Source organism: Apostichopus japonicus, chromosome 4, assembly GCF_037975245.1.
Source record: "Apostichopus japonicus isolate 1M-3 chromosome 4, ASM3797524v1, whole genome shotgun sequence".
NCBI classification, from domain to species: domain Eukaryota; kingdom Metazoa; phylum Echinodermata; class Holothuroidea; order Aspidochirotida; family Stichopodidae; genus Apostichopus; species Apostichopus japonicus.
Genome location: NC_092564.1, coordinates 5451813 through 5479576, shown reverse-complemented (window position 1 = coordinate 5479576; position 27764 = coordinate 5451813). Strand labels below are relative to the sequence as shown.

Here is a 27764-nt window from a genome sequence, read left to right as displayed (position 1 = left end):
TGACTTTACACAGTTCACAACACTGATCTCAAAAGGTCGTAACTTTGGCTATAACTGTTAGTTGTTTACAAATTGATAGTCGAACTAAGAGAATACAACGGATCATTGCTCTTGAAGTCTCTATCTTGGTGGATCTCTTTCTCTAGACACTTCCTTGATTATGGCTAGCGAATCATGAAATAGCAGCGTTATGTAAATGAAAATGTTCGTTCTTTCTTTAAATGTTTTTAACGAAAGCATTCTAGCCTAACAAGGCCTTAGTAAGGAGCTAAGCCTACATACAGTAGTGCGTGAGCTTGCATAGGCCTAGGCCTACTAAGTTTTCTTTTAGTCGAATATCGAACGTTAACACACAACTAGTTCCACGAAATAACTTATTTCTAGTTAAAAAGGTTAGTCGTCCGGGTTATTTGGTTTAAATGTAGGTAGCTTGATAGGCGAGAGTTTTTATACGAGAAGCCTGCAATCTCAAATTCGATTAAAAATAAACTTAAGTACTATTACAGCATACAGGCCTTGGCTAGGGCTAGTCTGGCCCCTGGGTTAGATTAGATGACAATTTTTTTTTAGCCTCTGAAGAAGATCCTGCTAGGATCGAAACGTCAGGCCAACTTACTTTTACACATTCTCTTACACAGCTCAGTGGATAAGCAGTTTGCTAACAGTTTTATTTTATTTTGAAAAATGAAAGTAGCATAACAATAACAAAAGTAACAGTTATGAGTTAGGCCTAGGTTTAAGTCGGGAGATCTTAGACCGAGTTCTTGGACAGTAGCATTAATACTAAGGGTTGTAACTAAAATCATAGTTCAATATACAAGTTTAACAACAGTAGTGACTGGTGTGTCTTATTGATATGAAATTTGGATGATTTCTGCATTAGCTAGGCTACATCTTCTTTTGAGAAAACTGAAATATGATGACAAATTTCTTTTCATTACTAGACTACCATTTTTTGTAGTTTTACAAGTGTGTCTCTGGGATTTCTATTCCACAAATTTCTTTGTTGAAATTATTATTCGTCCCCTCAATCATTCAATTATCTTTCCACTATTTGTCTTACTCTTTGGTCCCTATTGTATCAGCACAAAAGTGTAACACCCATAAACCAGCATTCTTAATATAGTTAGCCTATTATACAGCCTATGTGAAACAATACTACTGAGAGGGATGACAATGGTTACAGTACAGGCATCATAATATGTCCAGCATTGACAATCACCTGTTGTTTCCTAATTGATAAATACAAATGGAAGCAAGATGATGGATAGGAAACTATGTTTGTAATATTTCTATATGAATATCAAGATCAACTGATTGCTTTTCTCAGAATGCCTTAGGAGGAAGATAGTTGTTATGTAGGAAAGCTTTATAGAGGTGCAGTATGACTACATCAGGTACAAATATCAGCTTACCGTCATGAAAAATGGCTGACAAATGTTATTTCACTTCACCATGTCAAGACTATAAAAAAGACCAATCTTATCAAATTTTTTAGTGTTCTTTAATACTCTGTAGGGTTTTCTTCTTTCAGAATCTATGAGATAATGCTATGATATGCTAAAGAGATTAGAATACTTTACCTCAATAACCATCCGTATCTGAGGCAAGATGGATGATGACACTCCCACTTCAGTGTCTGCTAGGTTCTTCTTAGATGATGATCCTCCCCAGGTGAGAGCATGAAGACATGTGTAGTATATCTCCTTCAGACTATGCACTATCGACACAGTGATATGAATAAAATTTGGTGGTGTGGAAGGGTAATGGTCAAAATTGATGGAAATAAATTTGAAATAAATTCATTGACATTTTGTAAATGGAGAAAAGAAGGGGTGGGGGGCAGGGGTAGGGAGAGGTCTAGCTTTGGGAGTTTGAATTTAAGGTGGACTGGTACCACTGTCATTAATACTATTGGTCGCAAAGTTTTCAAAGTAAAAGGTACAATAATTTATGACTTTTTCTCTGCTGTTTCTGTGGCACACTTGCTCTGGCAGTTATAAGAGATAAACCTAGTTCTATCAGGTTGTAAAAGTAAACCTCTCTGAGGTTTTGTACTAATGTAAATTGCCATTTATAACTGTCCCAACAACCTACCCATGCAGATGCATTGCAGGAAAGCAAATGCACCGTGAGCTTGTCATATCAGTAGGTATCCTAGTCATGTAAGAGTCAAGACGATTGGAGAGTAACATCACCAAAGATGAAGACAATATGCTTGTAATATGGGCAAAAATCCGACAAATTTTGTAATGAAATTTCACCAGCTTTCTGTATCAATTGTATTTAATGAAATTGCAACCAGCAAGTTTACATTAGTTTAGATTGTTATTTTGTTGTTGAAGAAAACTTATTGTAAGATACTGTATATGGTATTAATATTGCAAAAGGACATTCCCTATAAAGATAACAAGCTTTATGTTCCTCTTGTAGGATACTGTATCCGTGACTTCAACTCTTAATCCATGGGATACAGATCTTAAAGTCAACGTCGGTGTGTGCGCTATGGCGAAGAAGTCTGGCTCCAAGCCTATGCAAGAAATATTAAGCAGACTATCAAAATTTGATTGCATCCTACCAGAAGTCTTCCCAGAGGAGATGATTCTAAACGAACCTGTGGAGGATTGGCCTCAATGCGACTGCCTGGTGTCATTCTTCTCAACGGGGTTTCCGTTGGAGAAGGCTATCGCTTACGCCAATCTACGAAAACCGCTCATTATTAATGATCTCGAGAATCAGTTCACTTTAATGGACAGGTAAGAAACAAGTTTTGAGAGTTCGGATTACAAACAACAAATGAAAAATATCTTAAGGACATTGACATTTACATTTAAGGACATTAAGAAAGTGTTGTTCTTGTCTAACCCACTCATCAGTATCACAGACAAAGTTATGTTGGATAAGAGGAGGGTGAAAAAATAACAAATGGTAAAAACTTGGAAAAGAGCGAAGAGTTATCGCCACCAACAATATAGCTCAGATTATAGCTCAGTTGATAGGGCAATGAGCTTGTAACCCAGATTTCAGTGGTTCAAGTCCTTTTCTAGCCATAAATTTTCTTTGCTCTTTCAATTGTTTACAATTTCCCAGTCAGTTTTTCGTTGTTTGTTTACTTTGTATAATCAGGATAAAGAGGTTGACGGTAGTTTTTATAGTGTCGATATATTGGCAGAAGTCCTCTCATGCCCTGAAAGGTTAAGGTTGCATATATATTAAAAAAGGAGAAGAGATAATTACTTTACCTGAATGTAAGAAGCTTATAGTTTCAAAGGTGATTGAAGGAATACTTCTACTCAGATGCTGTGGTTCTGTCTCTAGGGAGTGAAAATGATTTTTCTTGTGGCTGCAGTAGAAAATTTTCTGAATCTTTGGGTGAAAACCACATCTTCATAGCATTTTGTATCGCAAAGATATGAATTTGTTAAAACCTGTTAAGAGTATATGCCCAATCACATCACAAGCCCCCCACCTCTTCCACCACCCCCCCCCCCAAATGGTGATCAAGCTTCCTTGATTAGTTGAAGGTTTAACCAGTCAAAGTAGGTTAAATTCAATCCAACATATCTATAGTTAAGGACAAGATTCTGAGATTTCAAATAGCAGTATTTGAATATTTTTTATCTTCAGTATAAGTTTTACATTTTGTTTGCTACCAGAAACTGCTTTAAATGTAGTGTGAGCAGAGAAGAAGATGGTTTGCTGTTTAAATAAATCCATACTGAAAGTTCTGACTTTGATTTGTTTCATCTGCAAATATATACAGCTTATCATATTTTTAAACAATTTCTTTCTCACCAATTTATTTTTGCCAATCATTTTTTACCAATCTTTTTCACCATTTCATTTACTAATCTTGTTTACTATGTTTTTGTGTTTTCCAACCAATCTTTTTGACCATTTTATTTACCAATCATTTTGACCAATCATTTTGAGCAATCTTTTCGACTAATCGACATCTACATCTTAATTTCTCTACAGGAGGAAAGTTTTCCGTATTTTGAAAGAAAACGATATACCCGTACCTCGACATGCTGTTCTCGACCGTGCTTACGACCCTGGTAAGAGTTAAGACTTCCACTTGTTATGAGCTTCTGCTGAGTGTAAATTTCAGTCGGGATTGATAGTTTAATATAACAAAAATGCGGTAAAATCAACAAAACAGATACCTCTTGAAATGAGATCCGGATAGATCTTAGCTAGAACCTTCAATTAATGCATTAGAAATGTGGGCAAGTTTTGTTCTTTACAAGCAGGCAGAATTGTTATTACTATGATTTTTTATATGTTTGCCTCAGGTTGAAAAGAATCTATGCAGTCATGGTGGTGTGTCTATCATGTGGTGCTTGGAAATATAATAACCGGGGCAATGAGAAAGCACGCCATGGTTCAGCTGCCTTATGTCACTTCCATGTATATCAGTCATTTTTCTTGGTGGAGATCATGAGATCAATGAACCACCAAAACTCTTTTAAGCAAACTCTTTGAAATGTGATAAACCTGTATGTATAGGTGTCTGGAACCTCAAACTTGGTATATCAGTTATCCTGTGTATCACGTTATCTCAAAGAATAAATTATACAAACCAACAGTCGTTACATTGCCCGGCAAACAATTCTGTGGGGATTACAAAAGTAACTGGGCTTGTGAGGCCTTTTCCATCCCATTTCCCACCTACCTCTGTTCCCTTTATATCCTCCCTCCCCCTCCTCCATCCCTGCCCCCCTCTTTCCCAACCCTGGCCATTTCTCTCCCCCTCTTCCTCCTCCCTCCCTGCCCCCTTCTTTCCCAACCCTGTCCCCCCCCGGCCCATTTTTCCTTCTCCATGCTCCCTCCTATTCCTTTTTGTTTCTCGATAATTTGAGACAAACTAAAACTCACCCATTCTTCAATATTCTTTTATTGCAGTGGAAGTTTCAATGCAAGAGAGTGAAGACCATGTAGAAGTCAGTGGTAGTGTGTTCCAGAAACCATTTGTAGAGAAGCCAATATCCGCTGAAGATCACAATGTCTACATCTATTTTCCAACATCAGCGGGCGGCGGTAGTCAGAGACTTTTCAGGAAGGTAGATAGGTTTCATTCTTTCCTTTGCATTGATACTGTAAATTTACTCATATAAAATTGTATAAAGGTAAGTTTGTACCAGTCATGAGAAATATCTCCATAAAGCTATGAAACTTTCTAACATCGATAATTTATCTTAAGCTTATGCTTATAAACCCAATCTCATACCTCTCCCTATGCATGCTTGCATATCACCCGCTGCTCACGTTAGCCTGCTGAGCCAACATTCATAATATAATCAGGATGATACAGATTCCATAGTGTATAATGAAAGCTGCACACCTGTAAGCAGGTACTGAACATGGTATGAAATGTACAGCACTGGTATATCTCATGCAGTCTACAAACGGACGAAACAATTCGGCACCAGTGAGCTCTCAGATCAGTCCTTGAAACAGTTGGTTGTTACCGGTTTGCAGAAATCACCTATCACCTGACAAAAGAATCTGGTGTACAGGATTGTGTGGGTGTATGATAAGTTACGGTTTTGAGGGTCATTTATGTGGTAAAGCATGGGTAGGCAACCTTTTTGAATGAATGGGCCCGATATAAGGAGTGAAAAATTGACTGGGCCGCACCTAATCAACGACCTGCTGTTGATTTCAATTCTTTGATTCCGAGGACTTTCAAGCAATAGGTGTGTGGACTTAATCTGTTTTCACAAAAACATATTGTCAATACAGTACAGTAGATAATTAATGGGGATAATAGGCCTACTGTACCTGGCAGCATCATTAGTGCCGATAAATTCTAAGCAGCTAGCTCGTTTTTTGTGATGATGTAAAATAGACTGAGTATTTTTCTTTCTCTTGAGACATCTCACAGGCCGCAAAAAAATCACTGTCGGGCTGCATGTGGCCCGGGGGCCGTAGGTTGCCCATCCCAGTGGTAAAGCAATCGCTAGAGAGGAATGGAGCACCGTCATACATCCCCCTCATTTCTGTCTTCTCTGTTTCAATTTCACAGAGGGGTAATCGAAGCAGTCAGTATTCATCGGAAAGCAGACTGAGACCAAATGGCTCCTATATTTATGAGGAATTTATGCCGACGGACGGCACTGATGTGAAGGTATGCACATTGACGTACTTTAGTAAAGATGCATGATTATGTGTTCTTCCAAACTTTAACCGTGCAAAAAATTGCTGATCCTTTTGGAAGATTTTGTTTTTCCCTGGAGACTGAAGCTCCAACCTGTTTTGTTAAAGGGATAATATTAATTGTCAAACCATTTTTTCATTTTCAGCCAGCAATTGGTATCAGCCAGTTTTTTTGATCTGCTTTTAGCAAGTGCTATTTAGAGGATGTCTGAATGGATCTTTAACTCAATTGCAAACTTTACATTTGGGGTTTATTCCAAATCAGTCCATGCAATTCTGCTAAACTCAAACCAGTGTGAAGTTTCTTTCCATTGCTCAATATATTTTGTCATGTCACATGTTTAAAGTACTTAGTGGTTAAGTACCGTATACTGGATAGCAGGTAACTATTTACTGGAGGGTTATGAACTCTGGGGTATCATTAGCATAGGAGCAGCAAATCTCTTTTGAGAATAAATCATAAATTTAAGAAAACTTCATGGTAGTCACTGTTTGATGTCATTTATGAGACTTCTCTGAAGTCTTGCACCTGAATGAATATCCAAACCACGATCTTCAAAATGAAATATCAATTGTTCTCTGTCTAATACTAATATTATAATAATATTCAGCAGTTATTTTTAGGATGCTTAAGCTTACTGATTACAAATTACACATCGGGTGGATTCCAATTTAACATTTTAACTCAATTTGGAGTCTTTTCAATTTAGAAAGTCATTTCAGATGGGAAAACCGTAGATTTTTCTTAGATGAAAAACCGATCTTACTATGACTCGGCTGGGTATCGAACCCCGAACCTCCCGATTGCTAAGCCTCATTGCTTCAAATGCCACCGTCTTTATCCACTCGGCCACAGCACCGGTTTAATAAGAAAGGCTGAATGATAATGGTTGATATTTTTTTTGCTGTATAAAGGTATTACGTTGATCATGATCTTAGACTCATTTACGTGTTAATCCATAGGTTTATACTGTCGGCCCAGACTATGCCCACGCTGAGGCCCGAAAGTCTCCAGCGCTGGACGGTAAAGTGGAAAGGGACAACCAAGGCAAAGAGATTCGTTATCCGGTTATTCTGAACAACCAAGAAAAGCTCATCGCCAAGAAGATTTGTCACGCCTTTAAGGTAAACTATCGCTGCCATCGAAAGGTGTACATTGTTAGTTTCATCATTACAACATTGGTATGAGGTCATAGATCTTCAAACCATCAACAGATTGACTGCAGTTTGCCAGCACAAACAGACTTACAGACTGAGGCTTTGCATATAATTTAAAACGCTATTTATTGTAAGCAATGTTTGCTTGTGATATCTTTGTCAATAGTATTCCTTTAAAGCAAAGTGTTTGAAAGAAGATGAAGATTAGAAAGAAAAAGAAAGAAGGAAAAACAAAAACAGCAAAGCAATGCATGTGAGATTCAACATGTCAGGATTTATATTATTAATATTTAGAGACCGGTGCACCCATCCCCCCTCTCCTCCTTGGTAAATGATGCCCCTGCATATAGGTTTCTTCAACCTCATACTTGTGTGTCTTACGAAGAAAGGCATTATATCAATTCAGCGAGCGGCTGTACACGATGATCAAATATTTATTCCCAAATGTCGCAATGGAACTTTCATCACATTCATAAACTAAACTATAATGCACATATTTTTCCCTGACAGCAATTTGTGTGTGGTTTTGACCTCTTGCGAGCCCACGGAAAGTCATATGTATGTGATGTTAACGGCTTCAGTTTTGTGAAGAACTCCAAGAAGTACTATGATGACTGTGCAAAGATATTAGGGTAAGAGAGATGTCTGTGAATTCATTGCTATTCAGACATGTCTAAAGACAAATACTGTCATGCCATTCCAGGAGGACACTTCTCTAACTCACTGTGAAGTGTAAGATCTAAGCCCTTTGGTTTGGCACAGTCATAACATAACTGCAGGCCAAATTTAGCCATTTCGGGGCGGGGGGGGGGGGATGGGAGGGGTGGAGCTGGGGGATGGGTGGAGGAAACCCTTTAAAGTTGGATCTATTCATGTTATACAAACAAACAACGTCAGATGTTGCAGTAGTTTTTATTTCGCTATAACATAATTATGGAATGTTCAACATTCCATATACCACATATTCCAGTATTTCAATGTGTGTTTTTTGTTCAACAAATTCTACTTGCAAAAATGGAGCATGGTACTCTTCATTACCAAAAAAGAGGCAAATATATGTCAATTATGGAAAGGGGCACTTAAGAAGTTTTTTGCAGAACTGAGAGAGAGCATGTGCCCCTCTACAAACTAGATAAATTATAGCATGACACTGCTAGAATATTTTTGTTTAATATTCTGTCGTGTGTGCTGTGGTACCCTAAGTAATTACTCCTTTCTTCCTTTGTTTTTTTGGCTTTGTCATCAATTAATTCAGAAACCTAATCATGAGGAAAATTGCTCCAAAGTACAACATACCCTGGCAAATGTTTACCTTGGACGAAGAGATACCGTTTGTTCCAACAACTCATGGAACTATGTAAGTATGTAGTAATCATGGAATGAATATCGACTTTGCAAAGAAAACATATATATATATATCACAGAGATAGTGTTTTCCATGCCGACAGTCATTCTATTTATACTTTTATCCAATTTCTAATAGGGTCGTCTTATTTGATTTTATCTGGAGCTTTTGGTTTATCGTCTTTTACTAAAAGTTAAAGTACAGTCTTCCCTGGAAACTATGAATATTCCGCTCGTACACGCATGGGGAGGTGGTTACCTTTCTATTGAACACTGTCGTGGGGGAGGGGTTTAGTTTTGTATAATTACAGGTGTTTAAATGCAAAGTGGTACTATATTTTGCAACCATATCAATTCATTTTTAAAATTTTGTTGGGAACATTTAACAGGCAGTGTCAACTACTGTATCCCCACAGCATGAACAACCATTCTCTACCCAGGGAAATGTATACCATTAAAAGTGGGATGTGGGTTTGGGTGGGTACACAACAACCTTACACTCACCAAAAAAACCACATGTATAGGGCCCTGTTTTCTGTTTCAAAGATGGTTACTCATAATTGAATGTATATGTTGACAGGATGGAGTTGCGGTGCGTGATAGCTGTGATCCGCCACGGTGACCGGACCCCCAAACAGAAGATGAAGATGGAAGTGAAGCATAGAAAGTAAGCATTACTCAGGCATGAGCTTTTTCTGCGAATTCGCGGAATATCCGTGATTTCTTTTCTACCTCGGGGACAAAAACTATTATCCTAACACACTGTAGCATACGCAAACTGGAGCCTATACCGCAATGTTTGCAAAGTTCCGTGATTTTTTTCTTTACCCCAGGCTCATCCCTGATTACTAGTAATTATTTTAATCTGTGTGTTAAAAGCATTGCTGCCTAGAGTATCTTTCATGGAATGGGTTAGGACAACTGGTAATTAAAAGCCATATTTACTCCCAATGTGGGAAGCAGATAGTGCAATCTCAAGGAGTTTATTTTAGAAGATGCAAAGGTTGTGTAAAATGTTCATTTTATGGTTTCAAATATTTGTCATTGAGTAGCATAACACTGTTTTTGTTGTTGTTGCAAAAAGCATTCCTCACACCTCTTTAAAGTAGGCTAGAGAACTGGTACCATAGGTGAAAACGGATGTAGTATGTTATGCATCCATTTCAGCTACATAATGAAGGTTCTTGTTTAGAAGATGCAATGTTTTAGGTTGAGAGTTGATTTATAGGTTTGCTTGCACATTGGAAGGTGGCTGTACAGGCAAGCTGGAACCTTCACCCCCTCTACCACCTCTCCTGCAAGTTTGAGTGTGATATAGCCCATTTTCCTGTTACACTGCATCCTTTTGGACATCAATGCACCCCTTTATCTTATAACAATGGAAGGGGCACTTCATAACCACTTATATGTCAGAATGACCTTAATTTACCCTCCCCCTTCCTCCCCTCCATGTCAGCACACCTCCCTAAACTAAGCAAAATGTAAATATGTCTCACTTTGGATATGTGTGGTTTATTTGTACAGCTAGCTACAATTTCAGTGACCCCATATACACCTCCTCCCTTCCATTTTATCTTCGACAGTGAAATCTCTGGTCAGATACCAAAAGTGTTTATACTCACAAATAGCTGGGAGTTGTTCAGAGAGCATCTTCACTCCACAGGTCTAAAGTCTAAACCTGCCTCATGTCAAACATGACCTCTTGCTTTACCTAGCTTTGCATTTTCTCTTCTATGTATCCATCCAATTAATATCCACATCCCCACTCACATATATATTCATAGGAAATGTTTCTTGCTTGTGAAGGATGTATGCGAAGGAAATGCATTCTTTTGTTCATGGAAATTGCATTTTCCTCGGATATACCCGTAAAATTATAAGCCTAAACTGTGTCCTAAGCTTCTTTAAGATTCAAAGAGGAGAATCATCCAAAAGTGTATCGATTCTATTTTTTCTTGTGCCAGGTTTTTCCAATTGTTTGAAAATTATGGAGGACTAAGAAAGAAGAAGATCAAACTGAAGAGGCCTGAACAGTTACAGAAGGTTCTCGACGTAGCCAGGAGTCTACTCGACGAACTCCACAACCAGAAACACGAAAACCAGATGGAGATAGAGGAACGGGAATCCAAACTGGAGCAGTTGAAAGCCGTCTTGGAGATGTACGGATACTTCTCGGGAATAAACAGAAAGGTACAGATGAAACTACTGGACGGCAACAAATCCAAGCAATCCAGCAGTGAGGAAGGTGAGAATCGATAAACCGTCCGCTCCCATTTACAGATTTAAGTTGTATATTTGGAATTGCGATGTTGTATATTACTCTGCATTGGTCTGAACGAGCCATGTCACATACTCTCATAATTGGATCCCCCCTACCCCACCCAAACCCTCCGATTTTCATTTAGAAGTGATGAATGTGATTGCAACCATTGTATGGTTCCTATCAGGTCTGGAAAACAGGATCAGTATGGAACAAGTATCAAAAATGAAACATGCAGTTTCTCTGGGTCTTGATTTGAAAGTCTTGGAATTTGAGTCTGGAAAATTAAGGGGAAATCCTTCTTTGAACGCTTTTTATATTTTTTCATGACTACTTGGTAAAGGTTTCATGTTGGTTAAAATAGAACACTTTGTACGGAGGGAGGGGTCAATTCTGGATGTATATTCCTCAGTGATTTGTAATGTGGCAATCTGTAATATGTTACATTTCCAAACTGCATTATGCAGCTCACATTACCCTCTTTTTTTTTGTAACCTACCACCAACTCCCCCCCCCCTGTCCCCCCTTTTTTTTCAGAGGGAGGTTAGTTACTCTTACTTTCCTTCTTGTGTTTTCTAGTTTCTGCAGCTTCCAAAAAGGGATCTGGCCGTCAGAGTGGTAATTTAAGCTCGTCTTGTGCTAAGTATTTAGCTTTTTATGTTGGGATGTTTTTGTTTTGACTTTTGCTGGTGTACACATTAAATACAACAGTGTCTTACTTGACAACAGGGCTGCAATCCGAGCAAAGACTATTTTACGTTGAGTTCATCTTGGGATAAGTTTCAAGCTTTGTGGTGATGAATTAATTTGTCACAGAAACAGGGAAGGTGATAGTAACCTTATAACGGATGGCAGGAATCACTAACTTTCACAGCATTACGTAACAGTGCGACATGTGTGAAAATTGAGACCATGTGACGTTATAACAGTAACCACATGACGTCATGGTGAAACGGTACCCAGATACCATCCGCTGAAAATCTTTTACTCATGTGGCACAATGTGAAAGTGGTATGACAGCATTGTAAACACATGTCATGAATTGCAATGATAAAATGCCCAATGATGTGACATGACGTAAAAATGTGTAAAATAATCGTTTTCTTCCACTTGGGTGACAATGGTATTAAAAAATTTGTCATGATGTGAAAAATGACTCACAGTGTGAAAATGTTGAATCATAAGACTTGATTTGAAAATGTGAGTTATGTTCTGATAAACTGTATCCGGTTAGTCATATTGTGAAAGTCATTATTGCAGGTCAGTGAGAACCTATATAGTTTGAGAGTGATCAATTATACAATTTGGACATAAAACTGGTATAAAAGTGCATGTCATGTTGTGAAGATCCCTAAGCTGTATACAAGCATTCCATTTATGTGGCTTAGATCATGGATGGCAAAACTAATAGTGTACGTTGTATGTAAGTTTTGTTTACGACTTGTCCTACGTGAACCTGTGTTAAGTAGATGCAACCCTGTCTCATGTTACAAGCAGTTAATGAATGTCACTGTTTAGAATTATCGTTTCAAGAGGCTGGTAATACCCATAAATTTATATTCCAATCAATATTGCCAATAGTTAATGCTTTCCTTTTGTACTCAGCAGTTGCTAAATTATGTATAATCCTACTGGAATGGAAGCATTGTAGTACTAATGTGTACCAATGTTTGTATTTTTGTTTTTAAATACATAAAACAATTTTTTCTGTGCTTCTTCTTTTTCATTTTAGCGAGGGTTGTTATGCATGTTCAATGTTCCACTTTCAACTTTACATATTTCAGTTGCTAAAGCTTTTTAAGTTAAGGTGACCAGACCATTTTCTGGGGACAGTCCCTGGATTTCATCTGCCATCCTTGGATTAAAATCATTCCCAGAAATGCCCTAGATTATGTACTGTCCCTGGAACATCAGCCCTCAGATATGCAAAAAAACCTGCAAAATTTCAATTTTACCTGTTTAGCCTCCCTTTCATAGAGACAGATTGAACTTAGGCTAAAAGCTGTGGTAGTTGACAACTAGGCTAAGAACGTAAATCTCCTTATGGCTCACGGATAAAAGGCAACCCCAGATATTTGAATAATTCCATAAAGCCTGTTATTCACACGAAGCATCATGTTGCACTTATTGATGAATAATAAAGGCTTACAGCAACCTTCAAGGTTATGGCATTGGATTTATATCGTGGACAAAATACTCATTTCTGGATTAGGTGTTCTAACCTTGGGCATTTGAAAACCTATGACCACCAAACCACTGAGAGACCCTCAAACATGTCTTCCTTTAAAAGTATAGTGCAGGTACTAATCCTTGATGTATGGTGGGGGGTGGGGGGCAACATCAAAATCATCTCCTGGGATTTCCTGGAAGAACTATGGTCACGTTGTATTAAATAAACATGAAATAGAAGGGGAGGGGGATGGTAAATGGCATAGTGTGGTTGAATGATCTGCATATTCCAATATTTCATTGCTATTTATGCATATTCAATATTTGAGTTACATATATTGAACAAGAAAGTCATGCATTAATGAAATCAAACTTTTGACTTCTGTTGATATTACTATCACACTGTGTGATGTAGGTTTACTACTATACCATATTATGATTGTTATAAGCATTATTCTCATATATCACATGCAAGAACCAGCAACCAGTAAGAGCGCCCTTCAAAAATTGTTTGCAGGCGTGGCCTACATGGTTATGATCCACTCTTCTTTTATGCACTGTTTATATTGTGATGAGAAATTGGATGGTTGGTTGTCTATTAAATCAAATAAATTAATTTCTTGTTGATTAAAGTTTACATTTGGTGGAAGAAGAAATAATCTAGCAGGGTCTCTTTGTTTTGATTAATTGTAATCTCATTTTGAGTTTTAACTCAGAAGGTTTGGTAAAACGAAAATATCAATAAGGACATTGCTATAATAGTAGGGATGCACCGGATCCAAATTTTTGGATCCGGCTGGAACCGGATTTTGCCGGATAGTACATGAAATCCGGCCGGATAAAATCCGGCCGGAACCGGATTTTTTCATTACACAAAACAAAATCATTAATAAGAAGTAGAAGTATGAAACAAGGACCAAATCTTAGGTCAGACCATTATGAAGATTAAATTAAACATGTTAAACCTAATTTTTCCTTACTTTGAATATTTTTATTAAATTTTGGAAATAGTTTACATTGACTTAAGTTAATACCAACACCTTTTTAAGAAATAATTCAGGCCAGATTTTGAAAAAGATCCGGCCGGATTTTGAAAACTATCCGGCCGGAACCGGATATTTGCTCACTATCCGGCCGGATAGTCCGGCCGGACCGGATATCCGGTGCATCCCTATATAATAGTAACGTTTCCATAATTCTGTATTATTTCCTTAAAGAAACCTGACCACAATGTATGATATGATTTAACTCCTTTTGTATCTTAGATGATACACAATCACTAGGATGTGTGCCAACATATTATGTACAGACACATACAGCATTCATTGCCATTCCAAATCAGAATTGCTCACAAACTGTATATGCTATTAGCTGGAACATGCCACAAAACAAAACAATTTTATATTATGTTAGTTATGTTAAGTACATGCAGCTGACTACAACAAACATAGCAACTCATTCATTTATGCTTGCTCTCATTAATTTTATTGCCTCTTTGTTTATTAAGCCTAGATCCTGCTCGGCCTACATCTAGGCTTGTTTTTGTTGGGGTTTTTTTTTTGGTCATCTCTTTGGTTTTCAGTTCTTTACTGTAAGCTGCTGGAGTGGTAATCTTTCTTGAGTTAAAAGTTAGCAAAGAAAATGTCACAATAGTTTTATCAGTGTTAAAAGTATGATTCTGGGAGTCAGGACTCCCAGCCTAGTTTTGTTCCGTGTAGGATTCACAAAACGAATGTAGTCATGGTAACTTCAAACACGGTATCGCCAGATTGCATGGCGAATAATAAATCTGTTCATTTGAAATCAGAGTTTGCTGGCGATGAGATATGCAACTCCATGGATTACCCTCTTGTTCATTTTGTCCTCATTTCAGCAAAGGGAGAACAATCCATTCTACTGATTCTCAAATGGGGAGGGGAACTGACCCCCGCAGGGAGGGTACAGGCAGAAGAGCTTGGACGTGCGTTCAGATGCATTTATCCTGGAGGGCAAGGTTAGTACCATATGGTCATACGTTTTACATATCATACGAAAAGGAAAAGCAAACGGAGAGATGAGATTCATTTATGTCTTGGTCTTGTATAGTGTAGCACTGGAAAAAAAAGAGGGCGCACTTTATCTGTTTGGGATTGCTAGGATTGAAAGATATGCTCTTTGCATACAAATTTATCAACACAAACAGACAAGGTAAGACACATAGCTTGACTATGGTTTGTTGCCGTGGAAACTTGAGTACAAAGTCTGTTTCCCTTGTTTTTGCCTATATAAGAAAGGATGATGTTAAATCATATTGATAATTGCCCTATATAAATATAAATCTATATCTGGTTTTTAATGTTCGTAACATTGAAAGGAGGACAGTTCTCATGGAGTAACTTTAAGCAGACTAAATTAATTTTTTATAAAGATTTTTACTACTGTACCACATGTTAACATATAGACCAATGCTATGTTGTAGTTTTCTATTGGTTTAGAACTCTGTAAGCTTCTGTAAACAGCTTACTGCTAGAAATCCTCATTGTAGGTGTTGCTGCAATCATTGGATTGATGCAAGAGTAATAAAATTGAAAGAAATGAATTTATTAAAAATTTGCAACATTTTTCTCAGAATTCAGTGAAATATGGATCTCTTGAACCAGATGCTATTAATTAGTCTTTCTGATGATCGTACTAAATTGACTAATTAAATTGGATAATACCTGTCTTTGAATTGTCATGAATGCCTTTGGCATCAAAGTTGAACACGCCGAGACTCATCATATCTGTTCCTCACTCTGTAAGCTTTCAGAAAAACTCTATTCTCCCCTTGAAGGTACAGTGAGGGAATTTTATGTGATGTTTACAGACATCACAGCAATTTTGAGGATGATGAGTTTCATTTATAGCAAATTACTGAAAGGGGTGAAAAAGCTGCTAAAAATGTTTGCATTTGTGTATTAAACATTTCAGCTATGAAAGAAACCGAATTATTTGATTCAATTTCATGAACAGGTGATTACGCAGGCTTTCCTGGGTGTGGTTTACTCCGTCTTCACAGCACTTACCGCCACGATCTCAAGATATACGCATCGGACGAGGGCAGAGTTCAAATGACCGCAGCAGCTTTTACAAAGGTTCGTCATCATCTGGAGACGTGGATTAGAGTATAGTCCAATCAGATTACAGTATTACTACCCCACCTGTCTCATCACAAGCACTGCACTCTAATCTTCTGCCAACAGTGTTTTTTTTTAAATTTTTAATAATGGTCACCCATAATAAACTGCAAGAAGCATTTTACCCTTCATGATTGAAGCCCCTTCTCTCTCGTATGTGAAGGACTTTATTCTCTTATTTGTTCATTAAACGATTGTTTCTTTCCGGTAGGGTATGCTGGCCTTAGAGGGAGAGCTAACACCTATCCTGGTACAGATGGTGAAGAGCGCCAACACCAGCGGTCTTCTGGAACATGAGAAAGATTCCAATACGATTCAGAGCAAGTAAGATGAAACCAGGCAATAGTCATTTTTTTAAAAATATTTTAAGGAAAGATTTGTGATGTGTCTTTATATCAGTTTGCTACGGGCTATCTGAAGTTTGATCTTGAATTGAGGATTTGGCATTCTGACTACATATTTAGACACAGAATCTCTCACACTATTATGATTTGGAAGTGAGATTTTAATGAACTAAGTTTTGCCCTTTTTGGTTTAGATGATAATCGTAACCTATGCATTCATGATGGCGTATGTGTGTGTGAATGTGTGTCTGAGTGCATTTGTGACGCCCAGCTAGTAAACACGATATCTCTAGGAGGGAAGGTCAGACCAATTTCATATTTGACGTATAAATGTACCACATTAATTACAAGAAGCCTATTGTATTTGGTGGAGGTCAAATGTCATTTGGGGTCACCAGGGGTCAAATTGTGAAAACCTTGTAAACACGATATCTCAAGAAGGGAAGGTCAAACAAATGTTACATTTGACACTATAAAAGGTACCTTCTAGGTTCTTACCCTGCACATTGCTCATTTTAGGATCTTATCCTGCACATTGCTCATTCTATGTTCTTAAATGTGAGACAAAAATTGTTTTCTTTCCATTTCATCAGAGTTAAAGAGAAGCTTTATGACCAATTTAGAAAAGATAGGGTACTCTCAGAAGAGGAAATACAAGAGGTAACTATTTATTAAAAGTTAATTGTAAGAGTTCTCAGGTAGCTCTAATGGTGGTAAGATTACTCTTCACAAGGACTCCATCAGTTTTGAGATGGGAGGGGGGTGGGGGGTCATACCAATGGTCTGTGGGGTAGGAGTTGCTGCCTGTGGTGACACCATGCTCATGTGGAAATCATTGCTTTGAAACTTATTAGGGTACCCTTACCCGACCCACCCCCTCTTCCTCCCTGCATCATTAGGTAAATTACATCTTATTGTCAGTTACACAGGTTACAGTTCTTTTAAGTCAAATAATGTTACTCATTATTACTTCCTTAGGTAGAATAATTTGTAAATAATAAGGAGTGTAAGAAGTTGTATGGATTTAACCAGCTTTATTTGTTAATATAGAGAAAACTTTTTTCATGGAGTATAATTTTATTGTTTCAACTTTGGGTAGCAATTTTGAGGTTTCTGTCACCAACTATAAACATAATGTGATGGATTAAAGGCCTTTTGAGGTTATTAGGCAATAGAACATTGATACAGTGAAGTAGTCAGACTACCTAGTTAGTTTCATGGTCATAATTTGCAAAATGGTCTTTCACAGTAACTTAAAAAACAGCTCCCCCCCCCCCCAAATAAAAAATAATAATGAAATCAACAACTTGTTCACTTCAAAACAATTCTGACAATATATTTCTTGTCATGTTGCCAAATTACAAGAACCGTTTGGTAACATATAAATCTAATGTTTGATAGAATTGTACAAGAGACGATATTTCACAGGGATGGCTTCCTTATAAGAGTACGAAATTCGAATTTGAAAACAGTGATGAACAGTCGATTACTGATGTTAGTTGCTCTTCACCTTTTGACACAGCTTGCCCCGACAACCAGTAAATCTCTAACCGATGCTCTGAGGTACATCAAAAACTCGGTCACGATGTGCGAGCGAGTCCACAGGCTGATCAAAACAACCACGGAAAAGATTAAAGAACTCATCCTGAACCCTGACTATAAAGGTAACTAGCTTCTATAAAGAAACTTGAGTTGTTAAAATAACCACCTGGTTTATTGTTTTTATCCTTTCATGCCAATGCGATGCTCAAGTTCACTGTATATTTGATATATCTAAGAATCTTTGCTTTTTATCCTCTTCATGTATAACAGAGTTTCATAGCAAAGTACTTCATGGACTGGAAACAAAATTATTACCATAGTTGTTCTCACATTAAAGCAGGATGAGATCTCAAACATTTCTCAGTATTTATTTATTTATTTGTTCGTTCTTTCGTTCATTCTTCGTTCGTTCTTTCTTCGTTCGTTATTCGTTCATTTGTTTATTGATTGATTATTATTTTTTGACTAGATCTTTCATCTTATGTTAATGTACCTTAGGCCTTGAACTCTACCACAACGAATCTCTGGACCTGATGCTTAGGAGGTGGAGCAAGCTGGACAAGGACTTTAAGACGTCTAAAGGTCTCTTTGACATAACCAAGATTCCTGACATATACGACTGTGTCAAGTATGACTCTCTTCATAACTACAACCTACGTAATCTCGGATTTGACCACATGGATGAATTCTACAACTGCGCTGAAGCTCTTGCCACTGTTATCATTCCTCAGGTTCGTCGTCGTGGTAACTGACAGTCGTTTGTTTTTTTTACAACCCTTGGTATTCTTTATTGGTAACATTGTTGTGCCAATTTGAACATATTTGAATACAATAAGGTCAAAAACCTTTTACAAGTAATGATCAGTACATACAAAAAAAATGATGTGACAGTATGAACAAGTTAGGCCCTCTGAGTGAATAATATACAAGACTAATCATTATAATGTTTACTGAGATGTCACAAGGCACCTTATTCTATACGTCGCACGTTGTTTCAGAACGACAGGCGGTGCACAAATATTGAGTGCATTTTGAAGGTCAAACACGTCAAGAAATCTGCCCAGATGGAGATCGAAAAGGGGGAAGAAAATATCCGACAAGTAGTGGACTTGTGGTTGCCATAGCTACCTATCATTATGCTTGGAATGATCTCCCTGTTGTTTCATCTCAGATCATACCAAACACAAACATTTCTTTCCCTCCACTAACAGGAGTACGGAATGACCTCGTCAGAGAAACTGGACGTCGGGACTGCCATCTGCACCCCACTCCTGAAGAAGATCCGTCGCGATCTCCAAAGGATCAATTCCGAGGAAGAGACCACATTTCGCCTTAATCCCGTGTATTCTCATGGTGTTTTATCTCCGGATAGGCACGTTAGGACTCGACTCTATTTCACGAGTGAAAGTCACATTCACTCTTTACTCTCGTGTATTCGTTATGGAGGATTGTGCAGCGTAAGTACGATATTTGGTTTGATTAATGTTTTAGCCGATGTATATAGTATTGTAACTGAGTCAATGGGATGATTGCTCCTTTATACCAAGTGTAAAAAGACTACAGTGTCCAACTATCAAGTTACATAGACAGCATCAAGCATTAGGGCTGAAGAAATGTTAGCGATACAATTCCTTATCGAGAATATTTTCAAGATTATTTTCAAGATAATATGATTGTGTGAAGCTTGCCTTCTCAGAGAATGTACCTTGGTCTCTCCCCCCACCCCCCACCCCCCCCCCCCGATTCTCACAATACATCTCAGTATGCAAGAAAAGTTGACGATTCCATGTATGATCAAGAAGTGAAATTTTGTAACAAAAAATATATATCATTGCGTGAAACTTGCCATTTTCTCCTCATAGCAGCTGGACCTGCGAATTCAAAGCGGAGTCTTGGTTAACAATCTTTAAAAGTTTGATAAATCTAATAACCATTTTCTGAAATCCTTTAAGTGACAACAAAGAAAGACTTCATAATATTACTATATAAAAATTAAAATTAGTTACTTTAAACAGTTGCTGTTTATTCAATGGAATTTAGTTTTATATGTAATTTTCAGAAAATGAAAACACAGCATACCGCCTAAGAGCTATCACGAGAAATGATTTGAATGGAATTATTTCTTTATTAATCTCAGGAGAACGATCCACAATGGCAGCGAGCTCAGGAGTATCTGAGCGCCGTGAAGGAGCTGAATTACATGACCCAGATAGTCATCATGCTGTACGAGGACCCCAGTAAGGACCCCTCGTCCGAAGAGAGGTTTAGAGTCGAACTTCACTTCAGCCCCGGGGCTAAGGCAGGGGAAGATAAGGACACTTTCCCAAATACCTATGGGTACAGATCCTGTGGTGGAACGGTGAGCTCCTGATATTCCCAAATCTGCATTTTTTAAAATTTTTTTTTGGCTGTAATGTTGCAAATTGCATTTAATGACAGTAAGTTTAGAATACAGTTTAAGAGGATTAAAGAAATATTTTTAGATCATCTGGCAAGAAACTTGTGAAATTTATAGGCTAAAAGCAGGAGACTTGTAAAAAAATATTTGGGTGTTGGTGAAAACACACTGTGTTGGTACAGGAAGATAAATTACATTTCTCTGCATGTGACAAAAATGAAATTTTCAATGGTTTTTAGTCATATATCATATGTTAACCTTCTGGTTATTGGTGTGAGTATTTGGTGATATAGTACTCTGTAGTGTCTTAGTTGTTGAATATAAATTTGTTTACAATTTACCAATGACTGTTTGTTGTTGTCGTTGTTTGTTGATTTGTTTAGTATTTAAGCTGTCGGCATGTCAAGGTTTGTCATCTCAAACAGCATTCCATTATCTCCTTGAATATAGAGAGAGAATTTAAGCATTTCATATCTCTACAGGTTTAATACAATTTCTGTCCGAAACCGTATCTGTGTGTGATGACATATCAGCAGATAAACTGTAGTTTTGTCGATTGATGTACCAAGTTATTTTGAAAATATTTGATTTTTAACTTATGGAATATTTCAGGAAACATGGAGTGTTTGTTCCAGTTCATTAGCAAATTTTTCAAAGATATGTTTGTATTTTTTCGCATCTCGAAAATGCTCTTTTTGTCATGGTTTACTAAGTTTTATATATTAAAAGAAAAATAATGTTGACAGTATTGTTTTGGCTTACAAGGGAAGATGTTTTTCATGTTTATGTTTTTGCCTGTTTTGGACAGGGTAACGCATCACCGATCGAAAACATGTCCGAGAATGAAATGGACGACTACGAGACGAAGCAAAGCGACCAAAGCCTGGCTTCAAAACATGACAGTAAAACAGAAACATCCAGGACTTCCCTGCCATCCATACAGCTCATGTCAGTTCTTGCAGAAAATGAAAAGAGCAAGGCTCAGTATTCCAGGAAAGAGGATTCTATCGATGAGGGTATGATGCTATGAATTTATTATCCTACAGTTGTCAGTATGATAGCTGCTCAGTGTAGTGGTTCAACGTAGAACAGATGGTTGTGAATTGCCAAATGCCGTGAATGCTGCACTCTAATGCCGTAATAAGGCTGAGTACGAATGCTGCCCTCTACTTATGGGTCATTGTGGTTGTATATGTACCCTGCTCACTATGATAGGTTCACCACAGGACAGACAGTTTTGAATTGCCAAAGACTGTAATACAACATTAATGTGTCCACTGCTCACTATATTGGGTAAACTTTGGTTCATATGTCCCCTGCTGACTATAATGGTTCATCACAGATCAGATGGTTGTGAACTGCCCAATATTCTAATACAACCATATTGTGTCCACTGCTCACTATATTGGGTAACTTTGGTTCATATGTCCCCTGCTGACTACAATGGTTCATCAGAGAACAGATGGTTGTGAACTGCCCAATATTCTAATACAACCTTAGTATGTCCACTGCTTACTACATTGGGTCATTGTGGTTCATATGTCCCCTGCTGACTACAATGGTTCATCAGAGAACAGATGGTTGTGAACTGCCTAATATTCTAATACAACCTTAGTATGTCCACTGCTTACTACATTGGGTCATTGTGGTTCATATGTCCCCTGCTGACTACAATGGTTCATCAGAGAACAGATGGTTGTGAACTGCCCAATATTCTAATGCAATTTTTTTCATTTGAAGATAAGACAACCAGGGACATTAAATGAGTCAATGAGAGTTAAAATTGTCATGGAATCGGAAGTTATTTTTAATGCACAAATCATCTTCAAATTGTTCTTTTTTATCAACAAACATAGATGAAGTGAGTTTCATTTGTGCAGTTTGGTTACTTTCACAGCAGATGCAGAAATGTCTGTCTTCAACAGAGGCCTTTTCAATGTCAGCAGCGCTCCCCAGCTGACCAGCAGTGACTGGTTGTTTAGCCAGGAGGTGTTCAGGAGAAGAGCAACTCATCTGTCATCTCATCAAGGTACAGTAACTAACGACAAACTCTTCAGGTCCGATTGAAAGAGAACGGGGTTTGTCAGAGAAGGTCATATCCAAAGAGTGATCAGCAATGCTTTTATGGTTGAGTGGTTTGGGACTCCGAGAATTTAGTCTTTGAGTGATGGAATTTGTTCATTATTTTTCACGCCAGTAGCCAGGAATTGTGAGTGGGAGGGGCACCAGCAATGTAAGGAGGGGAAAAATGTGAAGTTGTGTAATTGTGAAGTTGTTATATATATGATAGTGTCACAGATGGTGGGGCACAATAGTTTTCAGGGGTGGGGGGGACGTGATAAAGCCCTTCTGTGCCCTGGTATGGCTATTGGTCAGTTGTTTGGTGAGCAAGGGCATCCTCATAGCTTTTTCACCACTCTAACCATTTCAGATTTGCTTCTTCCAAATTTGTAATGCTTAGACACATCGAGTGCATAGTTTTCACGCCATCGGCCATTAGATAGTTTAGATTTGGCATTTGAAAAAAATGTCTACATCTCCATTTAGAAAATATACATTTGTTTTTAATTAAGAAATCAATGTGGCTCGGTGATGTCATATTTAGACTTGATCAAGTCCTTCAACATTGTGTGTGGAGAAACTTCAAACCTGTCGATATCTCCCAAATGGAATAAGATTTTTCTCTGCTGTTTGAGACATTTGCTCATCATAGTTGTCTCTATCATGTAAACAAATGATGATGGTTTGGTCTGTGTCTCCTTGGAAAGCATACTGCACAATGTACTTCGTAGCCATAACCTAAATACTCAAAGTCCTGTTTTGAGAGGATGGAAAACCTAGGTAGGATCTGTCTGGAGGGACTTAAAAAATTCCCATTTTCATGGAACACGTCCTGCGTAAGCCTCGACCAACCTTTGCCATGACACAGGGTAGAAATTTGCAAAAATAAGGAACCAGTTTTCTCAGCATCTCGTCTTTTCAATTTCGATAGGTCTGTTACAGCGGTTATTACAGGAATACTCCAAATCTGTGCCAACCTTGTCAGGATGTACAATTAGCAACAAATGTATGTTTATTTTGTCTGAATATCATGTGGTTTTTCTGGACTGCTCACAAGTGTGATGGGGTGTTGTTAAACCATTAAACCATGTTTCTTTCACTTGGTGGAAAGTGCTTGTATAATTGCTGTCCGTTCATTGCTTACTCCTTAAGTACTTTATTTACCTTAAATACCTTGTCTCTCCATCAAGCTTATAGAAGAGAAAATAACGTTAATACAGCATTTGGAATTCATGCTTTTTGCTATTTTCTGAGTGATTCTAATGTTGTACAAAGAAGGCAAAAAGTGTGGAAATTTGTGGATAGTCCAGCAGTGTGCGTGTATTTAAGATGACTACAACTGATCTAGATATTGCCAGTTTTAAGTTCTGTCGGCTTCGGTAGGGGAATACTGAACATGTTGCATTTTCATGACTGGCAGTGGTCAGTGTGCGGTGGTTCACGACTAAGACTGCAAAGTTTGTTTGAAAGAATGTGACCAATCACAGAGTAATAAATTTGCATGTGACCTACATGATCTCCCTTCGTTGATGGCGAACCGTCGTTACGTGCGCTAATCAGTCGGATGGTGTGCTGGGAGTTGGTTGTAAGGCCATAATTCTCAACGATAATCGAAAACTAGGTCCCAACGTTCGATGATGGGTGGAGACCAGTTGGGTAGTGTGTGGTGGGATTTCATACGTACTTGACTTGTAATAGTGGGTGTAGAGGACCTGAGGTTACAACACCAGCATGATCTTTATCAAATGGTGGTACAGCAAAGGTTACAGAACAAACACAATAGATGCACACAGAAAAGACGAAACTATCAATTGCTATCGGCATCATAATGCATCATTAGCATGTTTAAAAGCAGATGCAAAGGTCATTTGAGGTAAACAGTTGCCAAACAAAACCCCATATAAGCATAAAAAAGCTTTCTGAACAATTATCACTTTAGTGATGAAGCCTTAATGGGTGCGGGCTTTCTAGTAGTTTTGGAAGTCAGTGGTGCTATGAGGTCAGCAAAATGAAAATCTGTAATCTTTGTTAAGAAGCTATGCTGAGTTCTCTGCTGCTCTAGCAATTGGTGGAGGTCAATGGTCACTTGAAGTCACCAGTGGTTTAACTCTGAAAATAATGTACAATGTGGAAAATCAACTTTCTCCATTTTAACTACAGTTTTGATCAATATCAAAATCGGTAAATAAGTGCCCCTAACTTAGAGCACTATCCTTCTAGTAGTTCATGTGGGGTCAAAGGTTATATGAGATCAACAGCAGCTGTCAAAATTTGAAAGCCTTTAGTGAATCTCAATCTTGGTACGTATTGTAGCCATGCTCTGTTGGAGCCAGTGATAGGTCAAAATATTTCGTAGGTAACTAAATGGAGCCATCTAGCTGTCATTCCTTGAAACAATCATTAAAAGCTAGAGGTTCATGGCAGAACTGACTAGGATAAGTTAGGATTAGTCAATGGTTTCACAGTGTCTCTGTGCAACAATATTAAACACAGTAAGATTGTTCATTTCTGAATATTGAAACATTTTGGCATTGAAATTGCACACTGCACAATCCTTTAATATCAGTGACTTAATTCATTGGTGCCCGCAAACGAGTATTACAGATATATCTGCGATGGTCTAGGGAGATGGAATTCTTTGATCTTTGGGTTCTGAATTAAAATTTAACTCAGTTGCCCTTAACACCAGATGGGTAATTGAATGAGAGATTTTGTGGCAAGGAATCAATAATTCCACTGGCCTTTCTTCTTCTTTATTTTTTTGCTGCATCATCCAAACATAATGATGCAAGAGATCTGTTTCTTACAAACATGTATGCCACTAGTTTTTACTATTCACATTCGAAGGGGCTTTCTAACAGTTTTATCAAAGCATTTGATCCTTTTTCGTTGGCAAACTAATATAATTGTTATTGTTAAACATGCTATTAAAGCAGCACAATTAACTTCCTGCCTGTTTTTTTCTATAATGCTAATGTTGATCTGCCTGATACATGCAGCTTACACACTGTTTATTTGTTTTTTGCTCAAAATCACCAGTAACTATGCTTTAATACCGATCTTTTGCAAGCTTGACACAAGGCAGAGGTTGTGAATGTAGTCTCTTCTTCCTGGTATACCCACCAACGAGGATTTGCCTAAACCGTTCATGAGATTGGATTAAACTTAGCTGTATACCCTCCACTTTGAATTGCATTAGAATTAAATGTATTTTCACATAAGTTTGATACAATTTAATATTCAACATTGCAAATTTAAATTTGTGTTTGTCAATTCCCCCCCTCCCCTTTTTCGTATTGCATTTAATGATGCGTAGTCTGCTCATTCGGATCGACCGCACCTTGCACTGTTCTCTTATATATTCTGTAGGTTTGGAACATCATATGCAGCTATCCTCGGTGTGCCCGTTAGAGACGCTACATAATTCTCTCTCTTTGAAACAAATTGACGAGTTCTTTGGAAGAATCTCTCAACACTACATGCGAACGATGGAATTCAACGTTCGACAGAATAGCCCTGCTTCCAAGCGGTTTGTTCACAAAGATCTCAGCGACCACTCTGGCTACAGCCGATCAGCGAGCAATCCGTCGTCCAACGTCTCCAGTGCCTGGCCCTCACCGGAGAATACACGACATACCTTTGACCTTACAAAGATAATGAATAAACTACAGGTGAGCACTATCATTAATTTGCCTCATTTACATAATGTAATGTTATGTTGTACACTGATAATTTGCCTCATTTACGACCCTGAACACATTGTCGGGCCCTTGTGCTTTGTTTTAATGTTGTACCCCGATCGTTGGGTCCTGATCCATCATGTAAACACAGCCTTAGCTACAAGCTATTATTACTGAATTAATATCTTGAAAAGGAGAGTAGCTATTACATTTGTTCTGATGCCCTCTCATCCCCTTATGGCATTATTCCTTATGTGATCCCTTGAAAAATGGGCCCCATGGATTCCTTGCTATTATTTTATAGCTTAGATTTACAGTATGCCGATGACTATCGGGATGATCAACTCCTCCCCCCCACCCACACACCCCTCCCTCTTCCAACCATCTCCTTAATATAATCCTTTGTGCAATTTTTTTAACAATAGCCTATTGTTTCCTAATTTTGCTATTGTCCGGATTAGGACTCACAGAAAGATGACGATGACGATGTTCCTCTTGGAAGTCCGATGGATTCACAGCCGACCACTCCAAACGATTCTGTGCAAGAACCGATCGCTAACAGATCTCCTCACTCGTCCTGCTCAAATAGAGACTGGGAATCCGAAATGGATAGGCCAGACCAATGGAATACTCACTATCGTTACCGTGACGACTCCCTCTCTCTCACAGATGCAGCAGAGGAATCAGAGAGCTAGGAGTAACAGCAGAAGCATTGAAAAATGCCAAAATATCTCACATTTGGTTGTTATTACAAGAAGAGATCACATATTTTTGGGTAGGAGGCTAACAGGTGATGCATTTGTTTCTTAGGGGCGGGGAGGGGGAAGATGTGGGGAGAGGGGAACTGTTGTCTAGTACGTAGCTGATTACATAGGACCTTGTATATCCCATAGCCCTTACTTTTTTTTATTCCAGAAGAGTCTGCTGTACCAAATATTAAAGATCTGCTTTATTAGCTCCAATTATAGCACGCTATAGCTAGGAAAGTTTTGTGACTATGTAATCGACATACCAAAAATTGATAGTTGCCCTTTTGTTATCTAAGGACTCTTATATTATACAGAACGACACCACTCCCCCATGACTGTCTTCAATAAAAACTTCCACGTTTTCATTAAATTTCACCAGTGCATAGAAAATCCTACGTACATGCCTCATTTCTGGTAAGAACAACAATGTTACGGGACTTAATATAGAGACTGAAGCAAACAGAATCATCGTGTGATCAAAACTTCAATGGAGTTTGTCACCAAGAAGCCTTGTCAACTCTAGAATTTTCACAAAATTATGAATACCAAGCAACTATAAACCGTGTTGTTTCTTGAGGCTTTTTGATCATTTTGGCCTGTTTTTGCCACTTTATATTCCTTTTACAGACAAGATTGGTCATCAAATATCTTGGTAACTTCACTTCATACTTTAATGTTACATTCACAGCAAAGTTTTGAAGGTCATCAGTGTTTTTCCTGGTATCAACTGCACAATTAGTAAACT

General features: G+C 38.0%; 1 protein-coding gene across 6 annotated transcripts; it reads left to right on the top strand.

Annotated features, from left to right (window-relative positions):
* The first annotated feature begins 2 nt into the window (after positions 1-2).
* Positions 3-27075, top strand: LOC139966254 (inositol hexakisphosphate and diphosphoinositol-pentakisphosphate kinase 2-like). Of its 6 annotated transcripts, none has more exons than XM_071969100.1 (25): positions 3-192; positions 1535-1674; positions 2434-2756; positions 3979-4058; positions 4906-5063; positions 6029-6130; positions 7123-7284; positions 7828-7949; positions 8573-8674; positions 9242-9328; positions 10626-10906; positions 11501-11539; positions 14964-15083; positions 16082-16203; positions 16457-16569; positions 17183-17249; positions 18112-18253; positions 18630-18862; positions 19343-19588; positions 20269-20490; positions 21338-21545; positions 22427-22558; positions 23522-23596; positions 25960-26261; positions 26732-27075. In XM_071969100.1, exons 2-25 carry the CDS (start codon positions 1612-1614, stop codon positions 26963-26965), a joined length of 3735 nt encoding a protein of 1244 aa, XP_071825201.1. In that variant the 5' UTR covers positions 3-192; positions 1535-1611; the 3' UTR covers positions 26966-27075. The 6 variants fall into 6 exon arrangements, with proteins under 6 accessions (XP_071825201.1, XP_071825202.1, XP_071825200.1 ...); XM_071969101.1 differs by having other exon boundaries at positions 3-204; positions 22430-22558; XM_071969099.1 differs by having other exon boundaries at positions 4-204.
* The last annotated feature ends 689 nt before the right edge of the window (positions 27076-27764 follow it).